The 24,481-nt window shown below is 51.2% G+C and overlaps 2 protein-coding genes and 5 non-coding genes across 9 annotated transcripts; 3 read left to right on the top strand and 4 right to left on the bottom strand.

The window, feature by feature from the left end:
* Positions 1 to 801: 801 nt before the first annotated feature.
* BORCS6 (BLOC-1 related complex subunit 6) lies at positions 802 to 3,875 on the top strand. Its single transcript, XM_043583046.1, has one exon. It carries the CDS (start codon positions 2,117 to 2,119, stop codon positions 3,179 to 3,181), a length of 1,065 nt encoding a protein of 354 aa, XP_043438981.1. The 5' UTR covers positions 802 to 2,116; the 3' UTR covers positions 3,182 to 3,875.
* A 712-nt stretch (positions 3,876 to 4,587) lies between these two features.
* Positions 4,588 to 4,661, bottom strand: TRNAI-AAU. The gene has a single exon. It is a non-coding gene; the product is annotated as a tRNA-Ile (tRNA).
* Positions 4,662 to 5,077: 416 nt separating this feature from the next.
* TRNAT-AGU lies at positions 5,078 to 5,151 on the bottom strand. Its single transcript has one exon. It is a non-coding gene; the product is annotated as a tRNA-Thr (tRNA).
* A 264-nt stretch (positions 5,152 to 5,415) lies between these two features.
* TRNAS-GCU lies at positions 5,416 to 5,497 on the bottom strand. Its single transcript has one exon. It is a non-coding gene; the product is annotated as a tRNA-Ser (tRNA).
* Positions 5,498 to 5,920: 423 nt separating this feature from the next.
* TRNAW-CCA lies at positions 5,921 to 5,992 on the bottom strand. Its single transcript has one exon. It is a non-coding gene; the product is annotated as a tRNA-Trp (tRNA).
* A 7,053-nt stretch (positions 5,993 to 13,045) lies between these two features.
* On the top strand, positions 13,046 to 23,845 carry TMEM107 (transmembrane protein 107). 3 transcript variants are annotated; one of them, XR_006297744.1, is made up of 8 exons: positions 13,046 to 13,300; positions 13,483 to 13,550; positions 13,653 to 13,753; positions 14,935 to 15,031; positions 15,263 to 15,455; positions 22,147 to 22,320; positions 22,696 to 22,825; positions 23,026 to 23,845. XR_006297744.1 is itself a non-coding variant. In XM_043583045.1 (5 exons), exons 1-5 carry the CDS (start codon positions 13,214 to 13,216, stop codon positions 15,330 to 15,332), a joined length of 423 nt encoding a protein of 140 aa, XP_043438980.1. In that variant the 5' UTR covers positions 13,046 to 13,213; the 3' UTR covers positions 15,333 to 17,331. The 3 variants fall into 3 exon arrangements, 1 of the variants encoding a protein (XP_043438980.1); XR_006297745.1 differs by lacking the exons at positions 22,147 to 22,320; positions 22,696 to 22,825; positions 23,026 to 23,845 and adding an exon at positions 17,566 to 18,304; XM_043583045.1 differs by lacking the exons at positions 22,147 to 22,320; positions 22,696 to 22,825; positions 23,026 to 23,845 and having other exon boundaries at positions 15,263 to 17,331.
* LOC122486209 lies at positions 15,935 to 16,070 on the top strand. Its single transcript, XR_006298061.1, has one exon. It is a non-coding gene; the product is annotated as a U8 small nucleolar RNA (small nucleolar RNA).
* Positions 23,846 to 24,481: the final 636 nt, after the last annotated feature.

The following is a 24,481-nucleotide window of genomic DNA, read 5'->3' as shown; positions in this document are numbered from 1 at the left end:
GACATCTCAGCCTCTGTAGCAGGAGGAGGACTCTGCCTGATGAGGTGGGAGAGTCCTTAAACACTGAGATTCAGATCTTGGGAGACCAAAAAGGTTGACAAATGACCCCTGTTATGGACTGAAAGTTTTTGTCCATCCAAAATTCATGTGTTGAGGTGCCATCCCCCAATGTGATGGTATTTGGAGGCGGGGCCTTTGGAGGTAATTAGGGTCTCGATGAGGTCATAAGGGCGGAGTCCTTATGATAGGATTAGTGCCTTATAAGAAGTTGAGAACTAGCTCTCTTGGCGGTGTGAGATGCCTGGAGAAGACAGGAAGAGGGAACCAAATCAGCTGGCATCCTGGACTTCCCAGACTCTAGAAGTGTCAGAGATAATGTTTGTTGTATAAGACACCTGGTTTATGGCATTTTGTTATAGGAGCCCAAAGAGACTAGGACAACCTCTGAAGAATGACAAACAACATAGCCATGTTGCCACCATGAGGAAGCGAACTGGGAATAAAGCTGCCCCCAGAGACTGAAACCAGGTCCTTTGTGACATCTTTAGCCCATTGGATTCAGGCTTCTCTGATGCACACTCTTTCTTGAGACCATTATTGCACGACGCAGCACAGTCCCCTTCTTTTAATGTTGTTGTTGGTTCAATTTGCATTTTTTTCTATCACTTGCTGAATAAAGAACCCCTGCCTGATGAGGGGTAAAGGGAAGACGGGGGGGGGGGGGTGGGGGGTGGTGGGGGGTGGGGGGGTGGCTGTAACAGTCCCAGAGAGGGGGAAGAAGCTTAGAGTAGACCATTGGGCTGATGGTTTATTAATCAGGCCTCTGGGTGCAATTGACAGAAACATATCTTGAATGTGTTCAAGTCACAAAGGGGAAATTAATGGCTTGGGGTCATTTCCTGAATACATCTTTATGAAGCACCTACCATATGCTGGGCACCGTGCTAAGCACTGAGGATACAGATCAAAACAGACAAAATAACCTTACCCTCACGGAGCTTACATGAGCAAATAAACACAGAGTATCTTAGATGGCAATAAGGGTTATACACAAAAAGAAGGGAAGGGAAATAGGGAGTTGCTGGGGAATGTGACTGCAGTTTTAAACAGGTGGTCAGGGAGTTATTTGAATAAGGGTGGTATTTGAATAAGGAAGGAGGTTGAAATTTTCCAAGAAAGGAAGGAAGGAAGGAAGGAAGGAAGGAAGAGAAAAAAGGAAAGGAAAGGAAAGGAAAGGAAACAAAAGGAAAGAAAAAGCAAGACCAAGTATAAATCCCCGAGGCAGTGTCAGAGCAACAGTGAGGAAGTCAGCATTTTGGCTCCGGCAAGACCAGCGGAGGGAAGAGAAGGAAGAGTTGGGATCAGAATGGTATCAGGGCTCCGATCTTCATGCTGAGCCATTCATTTATTAAATATTTTACCTCGTGGCAAAATCACACACACCATCCTCCAAGCAGAGAGATGCTCATACGTGGAGGGAGCCGGAGACAGCTAACAGTGTCAGAAGCACAGGAAAGCCCGTAAGCCTGCTTCGTTGTCCATCGGGAGTCTCTCTGGCCAGTTCCTGTGCCAGGTCTGTGAGCCGAGGATGATGCAACGGACCATCCGAGTTCTGCTGAGGATTCTGGTTTCATCCCTCCTGCTGGACCAAGCGTGATTCAATCCCGATGGTCCAAGCAGGACAGACTCTTTTCGTCCCCCACAAACTCTCTAAGGGGTCGCATCTCTGGTGCCCACTCGGTGGGTCAGCTAAGCAACAAATGTGGGCGTGACAGTTGTGGGTGGAAAGAGTCTGAGCCGGGCCCCGTAGGACTCGCGTATTTTGGAACCTTGATCTTTAAGATTTGCCCCGCCTCCTCTCGAAGGGGCGGAGCGACGAGGGCAGCTGTCACCGCCTTCGCACCACCCGGCCGGCTCTCACGTGGGTTGGGCCGCTCAGTAACAGCTCTTCTTCCGGGACTTCCTGGTCGTCGCGACCAATCAGAGTGCTCTTCCTGTCCTGACCATTGTCAGTCGGCTGCCAATCGCGCGCCTCTACCAACGCCCCTTAAAGGCGCCGCCGACGCCGCCTGAGCCGGGGCTGATCAGTTTCTCGGTTCCTGCCCCCAACTGCGGCATGGAGTCGTCCCAGGGGCGGCCTGGGCCCGAGGCGGACCTCCCGGCTGTAGGGGAGCAGCAAGCCGTGATCTTAGGCGGCGGGCCGGGCCGAACCCCCTCTGAGCCGCCCTCAGGCCTCCCGGCGTCTGGGCAGGAAGAGGCCGAGAACGTTGAGGGCGCGAGCCGCCACCCCGGGGCGTCCCCGAAGACTTCCAGCCGCGGCGCCGTCCACCGGGCCGAGCGGGAGGCTCGGGACGACGAGCCCGGCCGCGGAGGGACGCGATCCGGGCCGGGTAGCCTCCGGGGGGCGCCGGGCCCTGAGCCCGACCCCCACGGGTCCTCCCGGCTGAAGGACCCGGAGCCACCGGAGGACGAGCTTGCATCCGAGAGCGGCTGCCGTCGAGGGAGCCCGGGAGGCAGCGGGATGGAGGTGGAGCCGCAGGAGGAAGACGAGGAGGCGGCGGCGGCGGCTGGCAGGGCTGGCCGCTCGTTCTCCAGCCGCCTTCAGGACAGCCGCAGCCTGGACGGGCTGAGCGGGGCGTGCGGCGGTACCGGGTCCGCAGGGGGTGCCGAGCCCGGCGCGGGCGGCGGGCGCCGCGCCACCATCTCCAGCCCCCTGGAGCTCGAAGGCACCGTGAGCCGCCATGGCGACCTCACCCACTTCGTCGCCAACAACCTGCAGCTCAAGATTCGTCTGAGCGGCGCCCCTCAGCCCCCGCCCCCTGCCCCTGCGCGGCCCTGCGCGGCGCCCGCACCGACTCCCGCCATTCCTCCCATCGACCCCGACGTGCTGCGGGACCTGGAGCGGCTGAGTCGGGAGCTGGGCGGCAGGGTGGACCGTCTGCTGCGCGGGCTGGGTGGCGCGGTGCAGGAGCTGACAGCGCTGAGCGTGGGCTGCATCCAGACCTACCGCGACGCCGTGGACTCCCTAGGCGAAGCCGTGGACATGAGCATCAAGGGCATGTACACCCTGCTGGCCCGCTGTGAGGAGCTGGAGCGGGCGCTGCAGCCAGTTCAGGGGCTGGCGCGCCAAGTCCGGGATATCCGACGCACCCTGGAGGTGTTGGAGGCCCTGTGCAAGTGACCGGGAGGGCAGGACAGGGCTGGCCAAGCCGGGGCCCAGCAGGATCCTAAGGACTCAAGGAGCCCTGGTGGGAACTGCCCGCCGAGGGGAGGCCTATATACTGGAGGCTCTTCCAGATGCATTTAGCAGGCCTGCGACCACTCGCTGGGCCTTATTCAGGTGTATGTGGGGAAGTTCTGAAGCCTTCCCCGGTGGGAGGGGATGATGCTCTGCTTCTATTAAGTTGGCCATCTGTAGCTACCTTGTTCTCAACTCTCTTCTCCAGCTAGAGCACCGTCTCTGGGAACCCAGGGCTTTAGGTCTCGGCTTGGGAGACGTGACTGCCATATGTGGTCCAGAAAGGAGAACAGAGGAGGCCCCAGCCCCCACTGTGGCCACCCTGATTCCCGTGGTCACATCTCAGGTGCCAGGGGCTGTGGGAGGTTGAGTGGTCCTTGGCCACACACCATGGAGACAAGGATGCACACCCCCTGCTTCTGCCCTCTGGCCCCCTACCATCCCACCTCCCCAGCCAGACCCGGGGTGGAGCTAGACGGAATGCATTGCATGGTAGAGGGGGGTGAGGTGGGAGGGGTCTCGCTGCTCTCAGGGTTCAGGCAGAATTGTTGCTGGTTTTGAAGCCCACCTATTGTGGAGTGTTCTAATCAGCTTTGGCTTTCTGAGTTTTTGTGGAATTAAAGTCCTGCTGCTAAGGCTCAGGTGTGTTTGTGTGGGCTCACAGGGGTGATAAGCTGAAGGAACGGGGATGAGGGTCGGTCTTTTTCACGGAGCTCTCCTGGCAGATGCTGGGAGAGGGGCGGGGGTCCCAGGCTACCTGGGCAAGGGTATGGCTCCTGCTCTTAGGCAGCCCTGCCATCTGAGGAGATGTGCAAGACACAGACGTGGGCTCAGAGATCCATTAAAGCAGAAACACAAGCAGGGTGCCCCACTATCTGTCAGGGTCCTCTTAAATCTTGAAGCGGGATCTTAGGTCTGTAGGGAAGGGGTCCTCTTAGATCTTGAAGCGGACAGGCAAGGACTGGGTGACCTCTTGGCTGGGAAGACTGGAAACACCTGTTACCTCCATTCCTGACCCCTTTTCCCACATGCTGCTGCTCAGTGTCCTATTTGCCCCAACCTCTCCAAGCCTTCTGTTCACAGTTCATATAGCAAGATCCCGGAGCCCCAGGTTGTGGGCAGGAGAGTTACAAATAGAGACATAAGAAAAAACTCCAGTTTTATGAAACTTTCCTCCTCCCCCGCCCCCAAGGCAATAGCATCTTGGATTGAATCTCCATACGTTTCTATTTTGGGTGTGAAAAGTTCTGGGGTTCAAAACGTTGCTCTGCAAACCTTCCCCGTAACGAGAAATTACCAGTACGAAGTTTTACGGAGAGGGGAGAAAAGGAAAAGAAAGGAACCGCTTCTGGCCCGTACGGGGATCGAACCCGCGACCTTGGCGTTATTAGCACCACGCTCTAACCAACTGAGCTAACCGGCCAGCTGGTGCTGGCGCCTCAAACTGGAACCATGTAGAATTCATATTGTTGGTCCGTCCTGTCTGTAGGAAAATTTGAAAATGGGTAGGATCATTTGGGGGGACGTGAAAACGATATTAACAGAATCACCAGGCACTTCGGGAAGCGACAGCAAGGCGCAGTACGGGTGACGGGTAAATACAGATGCCACTCCCTGCTCGGCTGCAGGTCGGGATGTGCGTAGGGAGCCCGCGATGGACAGCGCGCACCTAGTGGTGTCCGCGATCCCAACCAGAAACGTCAGAGGCGGAAAGCGCCGCCCGAAGCCTTCCGGTGGATTCCCGGGCAGACGGTGGTGGACCTGGGAGGGTGGGGAGTGGGGGGTGGAAATGCACAGGCAGGATGTCCTGAGACACCTTGCAAAAGCAGTAGGCTATGGAGGCACCGCTGGGATTCGAACCCAGGATCTCCTGTTTACTAGACAGGCGCTTTAACCAACTAAGCCACGGCGCCCACCGCCCGGTATCTGGCACCTTCTTTCCTTGGCCAGGTCACCTCCACGGCAGGTGCGCGACAGGTTCGTGGCAGGTGCCTAGACGCCCCTTGGCACCAACCTCTGGCTGTCCTGTTAAACGGAGTAGAAGGGACGAAAACCAAGGCTGAGGACAAACGAACAAGTCGCAGGGGTGACGTGGAAATTGAGTCGGGGCGGGTAGGAGGTAACAAGAGAAATTCTTGAGATTACAAAACTGAACCCTGGCTGCGCCAGCCGCACGCCGACGAGGATGGGATTCGAACCCACGCGTGCAGAGCACAATGGATTAGCAGTCCATCGCCTTAACCACTCGGCCACCTCGTCTGCGAAGTAGCGGCTTCCGCTCTTCTCTCTGGGGCCTGAACTCGTCCTCCCGCGCGCGGGGCCCACCCACGTGGCCGAGGGAGCGCGCGCCCGGGGAACCGGCGCAGCCCCGCGAGCACGACTCACAGGGCGACCGCCAGCCGAACGACCTTCTCTCCCGCGCGCCGAACCGAGGGCCCCGCCGCGCGCGCCCGTCCGCCGGAGCCCGGCCACGCGCCCAGGCTCTGGGTCCCCGGATCTGCGCGCACGAGCCCGCGAGATCTGGGCTCCCCCGACGGGGCGGCTCGGGACTGGGCGCCAGGAGCCCTCCTCTCCCGGCCCCCACGAGGTGCCGCTTCAGCCTGGGCGCTGGGGCTCCGGGGTAGTGAGTCACGACGGGGAGGCGAATAAATAAAAGTGATGGAAGCCTCGGCGAAAAGGAGCTGACCCCGACGTGATTTGAACACGCAACCTTCTGATCTGGAGTCAGACGCGCTACCGTTGCGCCACGAGGTCGGCCGGCCAAGGGGGTGGACAGGTCTCCCCATGGCCACTTGGCGGCTGGCCGGGGACCCGGCGATTGGGGACTGAGAGCGGGGACCCCCCCCCCACCCCCCCCCACCCCCCGCCCAGAGCTTCTAAACTCCGGTGGCGCAGCTTCGTGCGACCTGCGGGGACCCGGCGCGCCCGGCAGGGCAGCGGTCGTCCTGCGGGCGAGCAGGTGGCCGCGAGCTGTCACCGGGGACCCCCCGCCCGCCCACAGCCCAGCGGAGACGGATGTGCGAAGAATCCCGTAGAAAGGCAGACGCCTGGTCTGATCAGAAGTGTGTGTTCTGATCAGTTTTAGTAAATTCAACCCACAAACCATTTAAGATGTAGGATGTAGGGCATTTCCTCCACCCCCAGAAAGTTCTTCCCCGGTCCCTTCCCAGGGGCAACCACTGTTCTGATTTCCATCACCATAAACATCAGTATGTTTTAGAGCTCTCCAGGTGAGAAAGAGCCGGGAACTTCTAGAGAGGGGTATCGGAAGCTAGCAGAGCCCCCCCCCCCCCCGCCCCGTTTGCTTCTTGACGGAGGAGAGGGGTTCAACAGGCCAACATGGCAAAAGAGGCCATGCTGTGTCTCACTCTCTCCTTTCCAAGTCAAATAAATGTCTGCACATTGGGCAGAGAGGCTCTTCTGAAAGTCACAGGGACGACAGTGATGTCAAAGCCCATGGACGTTTCTAGGGCCTGGCTTTGACTCAAGGCAACATCTTCTTTTAAGAGCCTTCTTCTCCTTTGGTTGTCATGACACTCCTCTCCTGCCTTTCCCCATCCCCACCCCCAGTCTCTTTTTCTGTCCTTTTAATTCCGAGTTCTGTCTCCTCTCCTCACACTACACGCTTTCTCTAAAGTCAGCCATCTGTGTGCTGAGGGCTCCTGGAGCCTGCTCCCACCTCTGGGTTCAGACGGCCAGCCCCTGCCGGGCACCTTCACTGGACCCTGTCATCCCTCCTTCCCAGTCCTTCAGGGCTCACCGCCCGTGTCTTATCCCGTCTCTTCCCTCTCCCTCCTTCTCATTTCCAGTCACCAAGTCCTGTCCATTACTTTTCCTCCAGAACTCTCCTGCCAGCCCTCACTCTTCCACTTCCACTGCCCCCCCCCCCCTTCCTCTTTTGCCGGATTATTGTAACAGACTCCTTTCTGATGTCTCTGCCTCCGGAATAGCCAAAGAGTTTTTGCAAAACTTGATTTGCATTTCTAAAATGCAAACTTGATCCCATCACACTGTGGCTTACAGTCAGTGCCCCAGCACCTTTGAGATTAAGTCCTAACTTATGGGCTGGGCCCCCAAGGCTGCACACTTCTTAAGAGGGCCCTGGGAGGATGTTGCCAGTGTTTCATGTATAGGCTTTGCCACTTCCTAGTTGTGTAATTTGGGCTGGTTATTGAACCTCCTTGAGCCTCAATGTCTCCATATGGAAAATAGTAAAGATTGTAATGGATCATTATTAGTTCATTTGCTAAGATAAAGTGCTCAGGGCCTGACTGGTCATGATCGCTCAGTTACTACGACTGCTATTATTAATGTCTGGTCTTTGCGTGATTCCTCAGCCACTGCCTCCTCACCTCCCATGTGACAACCATGCTGACTCATTTACAGATGCTTACATGCACTTCGGTCCCAACTCTCTCTGCTGACCCTTCTTTACCTGGTTGACCCTTACATACCCCCCCCCCGCCCCCCGCCAACACTCAATTCAGAAGCTCCCTCCTCCCTACTCCCCCACTCCAATCTGGAGGAAGAGGCCTTTGACGTGTCTCCTCCAAGATAACTTAAAACACTACTTTAAAAAAAAATGTTTATTTATTTTGAGAGAGAGAGGAGGTGTGAGTGTGTGTGTGTGTGTGTGTGTGTGATCAGGGGAGGAGCAGAGAGAGAAGGAGAGAGAGAATCCCCCGCAAGCTCCACACTCAGCATGGAGCCTGATGCAGGGCTTTAGCCGGGGATCATGGCCTGAGCGAAAATCGAGTTGGACACCTGACCAACTGAGCCACCCAGGCGCCCTAAAACACTATTTGTAATTGTTTCCTTGGTTGTTTCCCTCACCACATCCTAAGCTACTCAAGAGAAGGAGGTGTGTATTCCTGGCACCCCATACAATTCCCGGAGTAGAGTGTGTATTCAATAAGCATTGGTGAAATTAATGAGGAATCGCTTTGGCAGAAGCACCAGAGTAGGGGAGAGCCTGCTTTGTAGAGGAAGGAGACGTGTCTGAGTAGCTGAAGGACATGGGGTGAAGTGGAAATTTTTGCTAGAAAGGGAAGTAGGGTCAGTGAATATGGTCCTGGGGAACGTGGACTTGATCTCTAGGTTCAGAAAGGTCCTGCAGCAGGTGTGAGGTATTATCAGTCCAGAGTCACCATCCAGAGTACTCTCTGACATTTAAGTCTCCATGTATCCCACCAGTTTCCAAACTTTAGAAATCAACAGATGATTCTGCCCGGATCTGCCTTGTTCAAGATGGTAGCCACCAGAGTGGCTGTTCAATATGGGGCCATTCAAATTAAGTTGAGGGACACCTGGGTGGCTCAGTCGCTTAAGCATCTGACTCTTGATTTCAGCTCGGGTCATGATCTCATGGTTCGGGGGTTCAAGCCCGGAGTTGGGCTCCATGCTGACTGCAGGGAGCCTGCTTGGGATTCTCTCTCTCCCTCTCTCTGCCCCTCCCCTGCTCATGCTAGAGCATTCTCTCTCTCTCTCTCTCTCTCTCTCTCAAGATAAATAAATAAATAAACATTTAAAAAAAGAAATTAAGTAGAAATTTAAAAATTCAGTTCCGTAGCCCCACTAGCCAAGTGTTCAGTAGCCGGCTACCACGTTGGACAGAGACAATACGAAATATTTCCATTATCATAGAAAGTTCTGCTGGACAGCACTGATCCAGAGGCTGAAAGTTGGTGGCTTGAGGCTTGTGTACTCTTGTCATTTCTTTTCCCCCTTCTCATTTTTTTTTTTTCACTTTTAAGTTGGATACTCACATTTATAACTGGAGTAAGAAATTGGATTTCTGGCCTCTCTTAAAACAACAACAAAACCCCCAGGAATCTGGCAACACTGGACTTTTATTTCCTTCCTCAAAACAATTGAGCAAAGCCGAGTAGCTGCTGCCTCACAAAAGCCACAATAGATGTTAAATCTGTCTGTTCGCGATGATCCTAAAAGCAATGAATTGGTCACTCTTGGCGGGTATGCTCGATCTAACGACCAGTTTACAGGAAACGCAGGACACAGAGGAACATGCTAAATGAGAAGACCAGAACACTGCCCACACATGGCCCAGTGCCTTCGGCAGAGAAATTGCAAGAAAAGGAAACAAGGAGGAGGGGGGAGGGAGGAGGAAGAATCTAAGATTAAAAAAAAAAAAAGACGAAAGAGACACATTAACCAAGTGCAGCGTGTGGGCTTCATCATCTATACATGGATATTGCTAGTGGATATTGGGCAATGTCAGCTATTCGGTGATGTCTGCGATTTGCTTCGAAATAACCCAGTGGGGCTGAGAGGGAGAGAGAACTCCAGCTGAAACAAGTTTGGCCACGTGGTGGCATTTTTGAAGCAGAATGGTAGGCTTCAAACGGGGTTCGTCACACTATTTTATTTGTACATACGTTTGAGTCTTTCCATGATAACCACCATCCCCCCCCCCCGCCCCGGCCCCCAAGCTCTTTTCTGACCAGATCAAATCAAATGTTAGGATGTGTGGGTTCCAGCCCTGGAGTCAGTGGACCGCCACCAGTGAAGGACACGCCATGTCATCAGCAGTACCTCCTACGGCCACAGGGTGGTTCTAAAACTCACTTTTGTGTGACCTCTGCAGAGTAAGCTTCTGGGAACCAAGGTCATGGAAAAGTGACAGGACAGACCTAAACGCCTGCTCACTGTTTATTAATTCTTAATGTGAAACGTGACTACCAGTTCTTACTATCTAGTAGGTTCCCCTAGGCAGGAAGCCTATAATAAACAGAATGCCCCAAACTTCCATCTGCAGGAACCCAAACTCTAAGAGACATGCTTGACCCCTTCCTTTTTTCTCACCTACCCATAGTCTCATGTTTAGACCTTATTTTTTAATGCTCTCTTGATTCCTTACACTTTGTTCCACTTTCTTATTCCACTCTGGTCCAATATCATTCCATCCGTCCTGGATAACTATACCGATTCTTCACAAGCCTTCCACTTAACAGCTTAAAATCGATTCTCCATATTGCAACCAAAGTCATCTTCTAGAATGCTAACCTGACCAGGTCCATCCCCATGGCTGCAAGGCCACACGTCTTGTCCACCCATCCCCCATCCCCCTGATCTCTTCTTCCCCTTCCAATACTAGGCTTCAGACACACTAGCTTCCTTTGTGTCCCGCGAACACACTGGCCTTGTTCCCACCTAAGGACCTTTGCACTTGCCTCTGCCTGGAAAGTTCTTTCCCCGGCTGACTCCTTCTCTTCATTCTATTTGCTCCGGGAACTTGGAAAATCTTGCAAAGGCATGTGTTGGGTTTTGCTTCCTTTCATTGGATGACAGTGCTACCTTCTTCTGCGAGCGGTCAAACTTGATCAACTGTCACTGGGGGAGTTTGGCTCTGCAGGCCGGGGCTTCCTCATCCCAGGAGAAAGGTCATGTGATCTGCAGGCACCGGAAGGAGCCCTTCAGTGCTGTGCGTCTTGTCCGTGTGCTCAGAAGGTTTCCAGGCTTGCAACGCTGTAATTACGCGCATTATACTTTACATGTCTTTGTTGTACTTGTTTTGAGGGTCTCCTAACGAGTGTCACCTCAAAGGAGAGAAGCAGATGGGGTCACTGTATTTTGCCTGTCCCTCCTGAGGTGGCGGAGGTTTGAAAATATTTTCAGAATTTTGAAATGGCGCAATGATTAAAGAGAGAGTCTCCCCTACACATCCGAGAGCTGAGAAACCAGTGTGGGTCATATTCGATCAGCAGCCGATATTTTTGGAGTAAAAAAAAAAATCAAGAGACTTTGCTGAATCTCAGTCTTTATACAGATAATTCCTCTGAAAAATCTAAATGATGGCATTTTATTGTTTTATGAGTTTTGGTGGCCACATTGTCTCCATTAGGAGGATAAGGCTGTACTACCCTCGAAAGAAGTGGTTTTGTATGAAAATGTCATTACATAGTTTCAATATATAGGAAGTGAACATTTAGGAACATCAATCTGAAAAATATTTCTTCGTTTTATAAAGCAATTTAATGTCTCAATAATAATACTATATAAGACCCAGAAGGAAAACTTAGAAAGGGTTACCATTTAAAACTTTTTATTTTAAAATAATTTGATTTACTGAAAAGTTGCAAAAACAATACAGACAGGGGTGGATGGCTGGCTTAGTCGGTAGAGCATGTGACTCTTGATCTCGGAGCTGTGAATTCAAGCCCCAGGTTAGGTGTAGAGCTTACTTAAAAAAAAATAAAATAAAAGATAAAAAAATACATATATAATAAGAGAATTCTCATGTGCCTTCAAGACCAGGCTTTATCATTACCTCTCTATCTCTACAGACACACGTATATATATTTTTAATCATTTGACGGTAAATTGCAGACATAATTCTCCTTTACCACTGAAACTGCATGTATTTGCTAACCAGGGCATTCTCTTCCATAAAGGCAGTAGAATTTATTAAAAACCAGGAAATTAACACCGATAATACTGATATCTAAACTGGAAGCCTTATTCAAATTTGCCAATGGTTCCACTAATGTCCTTCACCATAAAAGAAAATGGTTGTTTTTTGTTTTCCGGTCCAAGATCCATTAGGATCACACATTTTATTTCTCATGTCAAATGTGTCACATCTCTTTAGTCTCCCTAAATCTGGAAGAGCTCTTCAGTCTTTGTCTTTCGTGACTTGGAAGAAACACCTTTTCACCATCTCTTTGAGTTCTGATTTTACCTATTGGTTTAGAAAAAGGAAATCTATTTATTTTAGTGGGGTCCTCAAATAGATGTGTTTCCTCTCATTTTTGAGCACATTTCCTAAAACAAAGTTTAAGGATAAAGGACTTTTTTTTTTCAAAGAGTTTTTGCTTGCTCTATTATTCTAGAGTTTCCTTTTTAAAAATGTTCTTTACGGTATTGGATTACCGTGGGGGGCTTGTTTGCTGTCCCTCTGGATCTCTCTGATTAGAATAGAAACTCCAGGAAGGTAGAGACTTGGGTCTTGTTTGTCCAGAACAAGAGCCCAGCACATGCTAGCTGGTCAATGAATATTTGTCGAATGAATGAAGAAAACAGAAATATCCCTTGGGCTTGGGTGTTTAGCTTAGACCGGCCTAAAAACACTCAGATGGAGACTAGGGAGAGAGATAGTCTGGTCATCGGCCCAGGGGGAGGTCCCGGGGATGCTGTGACCTGAGGGTGAGCAGCGAGCGGGCTAGAACTTTCTGTTCTGCAAGGATCCCAGTTGAGGGCCCAAGGTCAGTGAGGTCGGTGATAGCAAGAGGTAGCTGGGAATGTAGCTGGGCAAAGGCCGGTGCCCATATCTCACAGAGATCAGAAAATCCGTCCGCTCCTCGCTTCCATGCCCTTCCCCAAAAGCGCCCCTCGTCCACGTAAAGAGAACAGGCCACTTTCCGCTCTCTGCTATGCTCTCACTAAACTGGGGCTGGGCGGGGAGGGGAGAAGAGCATCAGGGAAGGTTCCGATCCGGGGTCCTCGAACAACCAGGGGCTCGGCGGCCATCTAATAAGTGACGGCGGGACAACGCGGGGACATCCGCGTCTGCACGTTTCTTTCCCACGTGCCCAAGGCAGCGGGGACTAAAGGGATGCGGAGGAGGGAGAAAGAGACCCTGCCTTAGGCCTGACGGGGACAGCGGGCTGCAGCGAGCACCTAGGTCGGAGGGACCTGCCGGGCTCGCCGCAGAGACCTAGTCGGGGAACTCGGAACCGCACCGCACCCCCGGCGGCAGAGCTCCGCCTCGCGTTTTCTGCGGCGGTGGCTGCCGCTCGAGACTTTACAGCCCTCGCGAGATTTTCCGAGATCCCGCCGCAGCACCGGCTTACGCGGTTGCTAAGGCAACCGGGCGGCGCCGGCGCGAGCGGGAAGGAGGCGCCCGTCGAGTTTTTACGTGCTAGCCTGCGAGACTTGAGGAGACTTCAGGCGTGGTCATTCCTGAGCCCCACAGACCACGGCCTCTGCTCCAGTCGGTACTCCTGCCCCAGGGGGGCCATGGGCCGGATCTCGGGGCTCGTGCCCTCTCGCTTCCTGACGCTCCTGGCGCATCTGGTGGTCGTCATCACCTTGTTCTGGTCGCGGGTAAGACCCACGACCACCCTCCTCCCGTTCCCACCCCGTTCCCACCTTGGGGTGGTCCCAGCCCCACTACGCCCCTTCCCCAGGGCCTTACGCGGGCGTGTCTTCCCATCCCCCCTCGGACCCCAGGGCTGCCCCGCTGCGCTCCCTTCTTTCATTTTCTTCCTCTCCGCCCCGCTCCCCAGGACAGCAACATCCACGCCTGCCTGCCTCTCACGTTCACCCCCGAGGAGTACGAGAAGCAGGACATTCAGTGAGCACTTGGGGCAGGGTGGTCAGAGTTCAGCACTGGTGGGGGTGGAAGGGTCTTTGAAGAAGTCCCCGAGGCCTGAGCCAACCCCCTTCGTGTCTGCAGGCTCGTGGCAGCGCTGTCCGTCACTCTGGGCCTCTTTGCAGTGGAGCTGGCCGGTTTCTTCTCAGGGGTTTCCATGTTCAACAGCACCCAGAGCCTCATCTGTATCCTTTTTGCCTGCGCGCCTTTTCCACACGGCCCATTTCCATCTGGACTCCCTTTCAGCCACCTAACCAGGCCTTTCTGGCACAATAGTGTGTGCTCTAGCGGGCAAACAGCACCTCCGGCTGATAGATCTTCCTAGGCAACGTGGAAAGTTTAAGACGCCCTTCGATCCTCTGTTAAGTTCCCGCTGTGCACCGGGCGCTGGAGATCCCATCTGGGAGTAAAACTCTGTTTTCTAACTTGCGGAAGAGGCAGGTATGCGGACAGGACATCTGTAATTCACTGTGATAAGCATTGTGCTACAGGAGTGTGTGAAGATATGACGCTCTATGGAAACTCAGAAGAGACGGAGAAATAAGGAAGATGGAGATCAGGGAAGCTTCTTGACCCTTGAATTGTAGACTGAGAGGGCCAGGGCGCCGGACAGTGATTCCAGCAGAGTGAATTAAGTCACTGCGAACATTCTTTTCTTTTCTTTTCTTTTTTTAAAATGTATTTATTTGAGGGGCGCCTGGGTGGCTCAGTCAGTTAAGCATCCGACTTCGGCTCCGGTCATGACCTCGCGGTCCATGGGTTCCAGCCCCATGTCGGGCTCTGTGCTGACAGCTCAGAGCCTGGAGCCTGTTTCAGATTCTGTGTCTCCCTCTCTCTCTGCCCCTCCCCTGTTTGTGCTCTGTCTCAAAAATAAATAAACGTTAAAAAAAAATTTTTTTTTAAATGTATTTATTTGAGAGAGTGCAAGAGAGGGAGAGAGAATCCCAAGCAGGCTCCGCACTGCCAGAGTGGAGCCCGATGCGGGGCTCGATCTCAAGAACAGTGAGATCATGACCTGAGCAGAAATAAAAAAAACTGCAAGTTTAACCTACCGAGCTGCCCAGGCACCTTGACGGTGTGCAATGGGGAACTTGCTTCTACCTGAAGGGGCCAGGCTGGCCCCCTAGATATGGGGTTGGGTAGCCTGGGGTCCCAGCTGTGCAGGCTCAGTTCTGGTCTCGACTGACATGGCTGTCCTAAAATTCAGAAGTCAGGGCTGCCAGAAACGCAGAAGTGTGGCCTTGGGAATGTGGTAAGGGAGCAAGAGGTGAACCTGAGAGCAGATGCCTGCCCCACCAATGGCCTTTTCTGGCGCATCGCTAACTACTGAACCAAAGGCTTTCCTTGACTCTGGTGCATTCCCAAGCCATTGGGGCTCACTGTAGTGCATCTGTGGCCCTGTCCTTTTTCATATTCGAGCGTTGGGAGTGTACCACGTACTGGTACATTTTCGTCTTCTGCAGGTACGGTACCACCAATGTTTGGGAGTAGGGGAGGAAGGTTTACTCAATCTGAAGGTTTCCCCCACTCAGTCCTTTACTTCATGTATGAGATACCAGATCCACTCAACATCCTGTAGTCTTTTGAATTCCCCTTCTCCTGCACTTTGGGGGTGGAGTCTCCCAGTTTGGGGATTTGGGGATTTTTATTGGAAGGGGCTTTGAACCACCCACCCACTACTCTACTGTCCACAGTGCCCTCCCAGCTGTCACTGAAATGGCATTGTTCATCAGCGTCTTTGGACTGAAAAAGAAACCTTTCTGAGACCTTCATGACGGGAACACAGGGATGACGGTTCGAGGAACACGGGACCACTCACCATTCCAGGACCGAGGAAGGCAGTCTTCAGCCCTCAAATTGCATTTGATGGAGGATGTCGGTGTTAGGGTAATTATCACTCGAGTCTGGGATTATCAGCGTTTTCTTTAGTGCTTGTAATAAAATATATCTGAGAGTAAGATCAAGACTTACGACAATTCTAGGGGAGAATTGGGGCGGCCAAACTGCTAGAGAAACGGAAGGCCGTTTTCCAGCCTTGCAGACTGTAAGATAATACGTGTCGCTTTTATTTTGGTTATTACGGTAGACGTCTGACGGAAGGGGGCCGGTGGGCGGAGATATGTAAATAAAGTCCCCGCGATTTTGGGGCCAAGCTCGTGAGTGGAGCATTCTGGGAGGAATTAGGTTGTCTCTTTTTGGCAGTCAAATCGGGAAAGAAATATTGTTTAAGTCTGCAAATAAACGAGCAACGGTAACGGAAGACCCTGAATAACATCGGGTTGCTCGGGCTAGCCCGTTAACTACTCACCCTAGATGCAAGCGGGACCTTTTTCCCTGAGTAAGGAATGCACGTGTATTTTCGTTTATCGTCAGGTAGGATAATCCTTACCTGTTCCTCCTTCGGGAGGGCAGATTGGAACATGATGATTGGAGATCGCATGACTCGTGATTAACGTCTCTGCGTAATCAGGACTTGCAACACCCTGATTGCTCCTATCTGATTCTGCCTGACGATCCTCACTTTTGTTTTTATGGGAAGCGATAGATCTTTTTGTCCCTCGGGTGTGAAGCGGTGCAACCACCAAGGTTGTGCTGCGTATTGCGGCTGGGGAGGGACGGTGACTGCTTGAAATGTTTCTGACAGTATCTCGTGTTTTGGGATTTGTATTCTCCTGCTGTGGGTTCTTGGTTTTCCGGAAACTTCCATCATCCGATGACTGATCTTGGCGTGTTTTTGAACGACACAATCTTAGTGGGGCGGCTCCTTAAGGGAGGAGCCGATTAGTGTTCCACGAGGTTAGTTAATTGTTACAAGGGAAGAACTGGTTGGTTTCCAGGTTTCCGTGAAGTCGCTGTTAGTATTTTATCAAACTTGGTGTCGCCAGTGGTTTATTATCAGACCGTCTATCCCACCGAGGCCAGAAGGGCCACCTGGGCGTAGCTTCCGCTGTTCCTCAGTGGTCTGATGAGTACCCCCCACCTCTGCCTGCCAGCACATGGCAAGAACACGTCCAAAAGGAGATTATTTGAACACGCTATTAGGCATTGGACAAACACTGCCAGAGTCTGAGGTGCCACCTTGTTTCAGATCAAGGGTCGTGTTTACTAGGGAAGGTTCAGTGTAGGTTGGGAAGGTCCTCTGCATTTTTTCAGTCCCAAATGGGGGAGCCCTGGCCATTCGAAATAAGCAGACGGCATCCAAGGAGATGCTTTCTGGTGAGGCCCCTCAGGTGATGCCCCCCCCCCCCCCCCCGCCTTTTCCCTTCTGGAGGATCGTCCCTTCTGGCAGCCCTTCATCCCGAGCACTCCTTCAATAAATACTTCTTGAGCATTTCCTATATGCAAAGCTCTGTAGGAAGTACTGACTGAGGGAAGAGTGTGAATATGGTCCGTGCTCAGCCTCACGATGGAGCCATCGTGGCGCATGGAGACCGACCAGAAACAAGTTCCCCTCCTCGCAGAGTACTTGCAGAGCAAATTGTGGTAAGAGCCGCAAAGGAGAATTACAGAGGCTACGGAGCAGGGCTTCATTTGCCCAAGGTGGCAGGAGTATTGCTCCTATAGGAGCAGTTGGAGTTGAGGTCCTGGAGTGTGGCTGGGGAAAGTCACATCCCACTGCGGTCTGTGTGCTTCACCGATTTGTGAAAGCCGACCTTTTGTGTTTCAGAAACATTGTGGGCGAGTTGTGAAACAGCTCTTATCAGAAATGATACAAACAGTTAAATTGTATTTAAAAACAGAGGTCATAAATACTGAAAACTCATTACTTCCTGATTATGTTTTTTCTTCTCTCTCTCTCTCTCTTTTTTTACTTTGTAGGAGTTTATTTTATTCATTTTTTTCCAGTGTGGTTTACACACAATGTTACACTAGTTTCAGGTTCCTGATTATTTTCTACATGTTACTATTATGTGCTGTTGAGGTTATTTACATTTACTGTATCTGTATCGTGGGAGTGCTATATAATGATGTGCTCCTACTGTGTATCTCTTCCCAGCTCATGTGGAGACATCAAGTTGGTATTTTGAAACTGGCTCCGGCAGGAGTATTTACTCCACAGAGATTGGCAACTGCAGCATATGGGGCTTTGTTGATTACCTAGATTTAAGAAAATGTTGGGGGCGCCTGGGTGGCTCAGTCGGTTAAGCGTGGAACTTCAGCTCAGGTCATGATCTCTCGCTTCGTGGGTTGGAGACCCGCTTTGGGCTCTGTGCTGACAGCTCGGAGCTCGGAGCCTGCTTTGGATTCTGTGTCTCCCCCTCTCTCTACTCCTCCCCCGTTCCTGCTCTGTTTCTCAAAAATAAATAAACGTTAAATTTTTAAAAAATTTTTAAAAAAGATGACGGAGGCAATGTTAATAATGCAGGTTACACATAAAACTGCCATGTCTGTAACTGTTGCATTGCAAATAGCACCGAAAATAGAGGAAATATTCTCCCAGAATTTGAAAACTGTTAACAGATTCAGTGAAGAAGTCAGTCCAGTCCCTGAGGAACCAGTGAAAGTACAACATATCTTCACTGCTTCATTTTGTGTCATTCCAAAATGTAAATACAAATATCAACCAACATTCATTTTGGAATTACACTGGTAGGGTATAATTCCACTTAGGAAGTCATGGATACAAGAGTGGAATTTACAGTAAAGAATATTGTATATTTCATTATTATTTGTAAATTCTGTTACACATCCTTTGTGTCAGTAAGATTGATAATAAACTTATGTACGTGTATAAATACGTACTGCTTTTGGAGAGTTGGCTGTTAAATATTTATCAGCGATTCCCGCCCCTCTCATCCCAAGAAAACTGCCCATCGCGGATCCTTGTTTCTAAATCCCGAGGGCACTCCTCAGCCTTCGGCCTGGCCTCTTTTCGCCACGTAATATGTTGACCACTACTCTTTTGAAAGGTTTTCTTTCTTGGCCTCTGAAAAATAGTTCTCTTGGTTTACCTCCCACTATTCTGGCTGCTTCTTCTCAGGCTCATCTAATTTTTTTTTTTTTTTTTTTAATTTACTTTTGAGAGAGAGACAGACAGTGCGAGCAGGGGAGGGGCAGAGAGAGAGGGAGACAGATTCGGAAGCAGGTTCCAGGCTCTGAGCTGTCAGCGCAGAGCCCGCCGTGGGGCTCGAACTCACAGACTGTGAGATCGTGACCTGAGCTGAAGTCCGACGCTTAACGGACTGAGCCCCCCCCCCCCCCCCCCCCCCCCGCCGAGGCGCCCCTCAGGCTCATCTAATATTGATTGTGTGCCTACAACGGGTCAGTCACTGGGGAGATGCCACTGAGTCACTTCCCCCAGTTGCCCTTATGTGTTGCTGATCGTTGCTCCTTGGATACCTGTAGCTGCCTCTTGTCTTCAGACACCATGTAGATGCTGCTGTTTTCCAAGTGTTGGCTCTCTTATGTGAGCCCCAGTCCAGGGCAAAGACTGTGGGAACGAGCTGTGGGGTCAGCCCGGGTTCAAAGTGCACCCGGCCTCCTTCGTGGCTGTGTGATTGGCAACGGGTCACTTAACCTCTCTGTGCCTCAGTTCCTTCACCCACACTCCAGAAACAGGTACTACAAGCACTTTAGCCATCTGTCTCTTAGTCAACACCAGAGGCTTTGCCAATCAGCATCAGCAATAGGTTTTTCATTTTATTGTGTAATCAGTGGCTTGTCAATCAGGATAAGCCAGTCCCACAAGACGAATACTGCTTGATTCTGCTTACACGAGGTACCAAGGGTAGTCAGACACATAGAGACTTAAAGTAGAACGGGGGGTTCCAGGGGCTGAACAAAAGGGGGTGAGCTGTTCGGCGGTAGAGAGTTTGTTTTGCAAGATGAAAAATTGGAGTTCCGGAGATTGGTTGTAGAACAATATAAATGTACTAACACTACTGAATTGTGCACTTTGAAAATGAGCAAAGGCGGAAGGGTGCCTGGGGTGCTCAGTGGGTTACGCCTCCGACTCCTGCTTTCGGCTCCGGTCGTGGTCTCACAGATTGGTTCGTGGGATCGAGCCCTGCATAGGGGTCTGGGCTGACGGTGTGGAGCCTGCTTGGGATTCTCTCCGCTGCTCTCCTGCTCGCTTGCACACACACTGTCTCTCTCTAAATAAGTTAATTAATCAAACCTTCAAAAATGTTTACCAAAACAAAACTTGACATTTTAAACCTGTTTTCTTGACTAATTTTAGACCTACAGAAAAGGTGCAAAATAATACAGATTTCCTGTATGCCCTTCACCCAGGTCCTCCAAATGTTAGCATCTTGCAAAGTCAGGTCACGATCATGGAAGCCAGAAGGTTAGTGCTGATGCCGAACTATTACCTGGTCTACAGATCTTACTTGAATTTTACTAGCTTTCTCCCTAATGCCCTTTTTCCAATTCAGGCTGTAATCCAGGATTTCACATCGCATTTAGTTGTCATTCTCAGGCTTTTCCAACCACTTTTTTTTTTTTTTCTCCTTCCTTTCACTATCTTGACACATTTGGAAAGTCCTGGTGAGTGGTTGTGTAGAATGTCCCTCCATTTGGATTTGTCTGGTGTTTCTCATAATTAGATGGGGGGTATGCATTGGAGTGAGGGAGAGGCCTGGGTGGCTCAGTCGGCTAAGTGTCTGATTCTTTTTATTTAAAAAAAATTTTTTTTTATATTTATTTTTAATTTTTTTTTAACGTTTATTTATTTTTGAGACAGAGAGAGACAGAGCATGAACGGGGGAGGGTCAGAGAGAGAGGGAGACACAGAATCTGAAACAGGCTCCAGGCTCTGAGCGGTCAGCACAGAGCCTGACACAGGGCTCGAACTCACGGACCGCAGGACCGCGAGATCATGACCTGAGCCGAAGTCGGCCGCTTAACCGACTGAGCCACTCAGGCGCCCCTATATTTATTTATTTTTGAGAGACAAAGTAAGACTGGGGGAGGGGCAGAGAGAGAGGGAGACACAGGATTGGAAACAGGCGCCGGGCTCTGAGCTGTCAGCACAGAGCCCGACGCGGGGCTCAAACCCACAGACTGTGAGATCATGACCTGAGCCGAAGTCGGACGCTCAACCGACTGAGCCACCCAGGCGCCCCTCTTTTTATTTTTGAGAGAGACAGAGAGATAGAGCGTGAGCTGGTTAGGGGCAGAGACAGAGGGAGACACAGAATCTGAGGCAGGCTCCAGGCTCTTGAGCCATCAGCACAGAGCCGCAGTTCGATATGGGGCTCGAACTCACAAAATGTGAGATCGTGACCTGAGCCGAAGTTGGACACTTAACCGACTGAGCCACCCAGGCGCCCCAAGTGTCTGGTTCTTGATTTCGGCTCAGGTCATGATCTTTTGGTTCGTGAGATTGCGACCCCCGAGATCTTGGGATTCTCTCTCTCTGCCCCACCTCTGCACCTACTCTCTCTCTCTCAAAAATAAATCAACTTAAAAAAAAATAGTTTGGAGTGAGGAGGACATTTCTGAGTATGAAAACAAAACACAGAAGTCCTAAAAGAAAACCCATAACTAACTAGAATTTAAATAACATTTTGGAAAAAAGGAAAAGAAAAGAAAACCCCGATACATTTTATGTATTAAAAATGTAAAAAGTATGAATGGTAAAAAACCATAAGCAAAAGATAAATGACAATCTAAGGAAAAGTAATTCACATTGCAGAGAAAGGGCTCATTTTGATACATAAAAATCTATAAGTCTATAAGCAATACACCAACAACCCAATAAAAAAAGGCACAGTAAGGGGCACCTGGGTGGCTCAGTTGGTTAAGTGTCCAACTTTGGCCCAGGTCATGATCTCGCAGTTTGTGGGTTCAAGCCCCGTGTCAGGCTCTGTGCTGACAGCTTGCTCAGAGCCTGGAGCCTGCTCCAGATTCTGTCTCCCTTTCTCTCTGGCCCTTCCCTGCTCATACTCTGTCTCTGTGTCTCTCAAAAATAAACATTAAGAGGGGCGCCTGGGTGGCTCAGTCGGTTAAGCGGCCGACTTCAGCTCAGGTCATGATCTCTCAGTCCCTGAGTTCGAGCCCCGCGTCGGGCTCTGTGCTGACAGCTCAGAGCCTGGAGCCTGTTTCAGATTCTGCGTCTCCCTCTCTCTGACCCCCACCCCCCCCACCCCGTTCATGCTGTGTTTCTCCCTGTCTCAAAAATAAAACGTTAAAAAAAAATTTAAGAAAAAAATTAAAAAAGAAAAAGGCACAGTAAAATTGTATGGACATTTCACAGGAAAGGAAATCTAAAGAACTCTCAAATATATGAAAAGATGCCTCAGCTCATTGACCATAAGAGAAATAAATGCAGATGGTGTTTGACTTGTACTGGTAACACTGGAAAAGTCTCATTGAGAGTTGGAGAGGGTATGGGTGGAAGTAAACAGGCCTCACCTGCTCGTGGGTGGGAGGAACCCACCCACAGAGCGCAATTTGGCAATATCCACGCAATTTGGCAATATCCACGCAAATCAAAAGCAATCAAAGCAAATGCTCCTCCTCTCTGACCCAGGATTTTCACTGCTGGGAGGTAGTCCTGCCTGTGGGTGAGATGGGAACGTGCCGGTTATCCCTTACGGCTTTGCTGGAGTCGCAAACATGTGACCGTCAACAGGAGACCGGTCGAGTCGCGTTAACAGCGTAACCCTGGGCAGCCGGGAAAGAGACAATCTCCAAGATTGTGACAAAAGGACTTTGTGGAATGGCGCCTGTCGTTTGCTCCCATTTGTGTAAAAAGTGGGAAAGCACAGACCGGCCCGTGGGAAAACCATCTCTGGAAGGAGCCAAGGTACCTGGGAAGACTGGTGCCGAGGGCAGAAGCCGGGTGCCTGGGGGACTGGGCGGGAGGGGGACTTTCTCCGTGTGCTCTTTTGAACTCTGGGAATTCTGAAGCACGTGCCTTTAAAAAGACAAACCGTGGGGCGCCTGGGTGGCGCAGTCGGTTGAGCGTCCGACTTCAGCCAGGTCACGATCTCGCGGTCCGTGAGTTCGAGCCCCGCGTCGGGCTCTGGGCTGATGGCTCGGAGCCTGGAGCCTATTTCCGATTCTGTGTCTCCCTCTCTCTCTGCCCCTCCCCCGTTCATGCTCTGTCTCTCTCTGTCCCAAAAATAAATAAACGTTGGAAAAAAAAAAATTAAAAAGACAAACCCTAACATTCCTGAAGGATGTGAGCCTGCGGTTGCCGGTGCCCCCCATCTGGAAATGAAGCCAAGTCGGAGTCCCGCAAAGCTAGAAACAGAGACAGCAGATTCCCCGATGATGTCACGGGAGTGCCTGGGTCCTGCTATTTCCAGGTGGGTTTCAGTACGTGAGCCCTCAGAGTCTCCTTTTTGGTTTAAGTCGATTTGAGCTGTGTTGGCGCGTGTCTCGATGGTTACGTGCATCAAAGACCGCGATGGGTTTTGGGTGTTGTTTCGTTTCGTTTTCCCGCTTTATTGAGGTATAACCGACAAACACACTGTGTTTTAATGGTCTTTCTTGTGCCTTATCGTAGCTCCTGGTGTCAGCACAGTGCCCGGCATCGGAGAACGAAGGAGCCCTCGTTTCACGGATGAGGAACACGGGGCCCCAGGAGAAAGCCATTTGCCTCACGCAAATATGGAGAGCTGGGGCCAGATAGGTCCCAAGTTTCCTGGCTGTCAGGCCAAATCAGTCGCTCGATTCAACAAGTCTTCATTGAATATCTCCCACCTGCCAGGCTCCGGACATGGCATGTGAGACCGAAGGAAATAAGGATGATGTGGCCCCTTGCCAACCACACATACAGTCGGGACCCCCCTTCCCCCCAACAGAGGAACTTATTAACCCCAGTGAGCCTCTAAGGAATTGAGGGTTGCAGAGTCCGGATGTGCGACCAGGAGGCCTCCCAGGCTCCCAGTCCCAGAAGACTGGGATCTGCCTGTGTCTCGTCTTCCCCACACCAGGCTCTGGCGTATGGCCTCCCCACCACCCAAGCCCACGCTGCTCTGTTTCCCAGAGGCAGGAGGCCCGGGCCTGTCCTGCTGCGGTGACAGGAGCCAGCTCCCTGGCCACACTGGTCACAGATGATCGGAGCTTCATCAGCTCAAACAGGGCTGTCGTCACAGGAACGGTGGGCACACAGGCCCTGCCCGAACCCATTCTTCCCAAACAGGAGCCTAGGCGTTCACCGTTAGCGGTCCATTTGCCTGCTGTGCTGTTTGTCTTTTAAAACACTCCTCACTGAAACTATAGTTCACCATCATTCATTCATTATTCATTGGCCTGCCTTGTTTCTGGCACTGTGCTTGGGACTCACGCAGGGAGAATAGATTAAAAAGGTACCGCTTTGTGTATATATATTGTTTTATACACACACACAAAAACTTTTTAAAACAGATATCATTCTGTGTGTGTGTGGGGGGGGAGTTGATTCATTAATTTAAAAAGACTCCATCGAGGCATTTCTCTGAGCCTAGTTTTCCCCTAATGTAAAATCAAGACAATACCAACCTCATAGGGTTGTCGTGAGAGTCAGTTCATCATGACAAGTATATAGAACAGCATTCCTAAGAGCACTGTTATAATAGAAAAAAAAAAAAGAAAAGAAAGAAAAGAAAAAAAGAAACAACCTAAAAAGCTGGTCCTTGAAGGATTAAAGTGTGGTAAGTTTTCTGGATAATCTGGGAGATTGGCCATGAACATTTGTCTTCCCTCCCTTCCAAATCTGAATCAAATAATGAGAGAAGTCAAAGGTGGATAAATCTACAAGGACCAAGAGACCCGAGACAGCTGTGGACATGAGGTTTCAACAAGGCGCTCAAGGCTACATAGTGGCTGAAGGGTGATGGCAGACCACGCAAGGACAAGGGCAGAGGGAGTCAGGGCATGGCGTCTGAAGGTCCTGGAGGTCACCAGATCCCCTGGTCAAGGCCTGGCTGAACATGGGGGGTGGGGGGCGGGGGTGTGTGTGGCCGAGGGCCTGTTTTCAG

The sequence above is a fragment of the Prionailurus bengalensis genome, chromosome E1, assembly GCF_016509475.1.
Source record: "Prionailurus bengalensis isolate Pbe53 chromosome E1, Fcat_Pben_1.1_paternal_pri, whole genome shotgun sequence".
NCBI lineage: Eukaryota > Metazoa > Chordata > Mammalia > Carnivora > Felidae > Prionailurus > Prionailurus bengalensis.
This window is presented reverse-complemented; position numbering and strand designations above follow the sequence as displayed.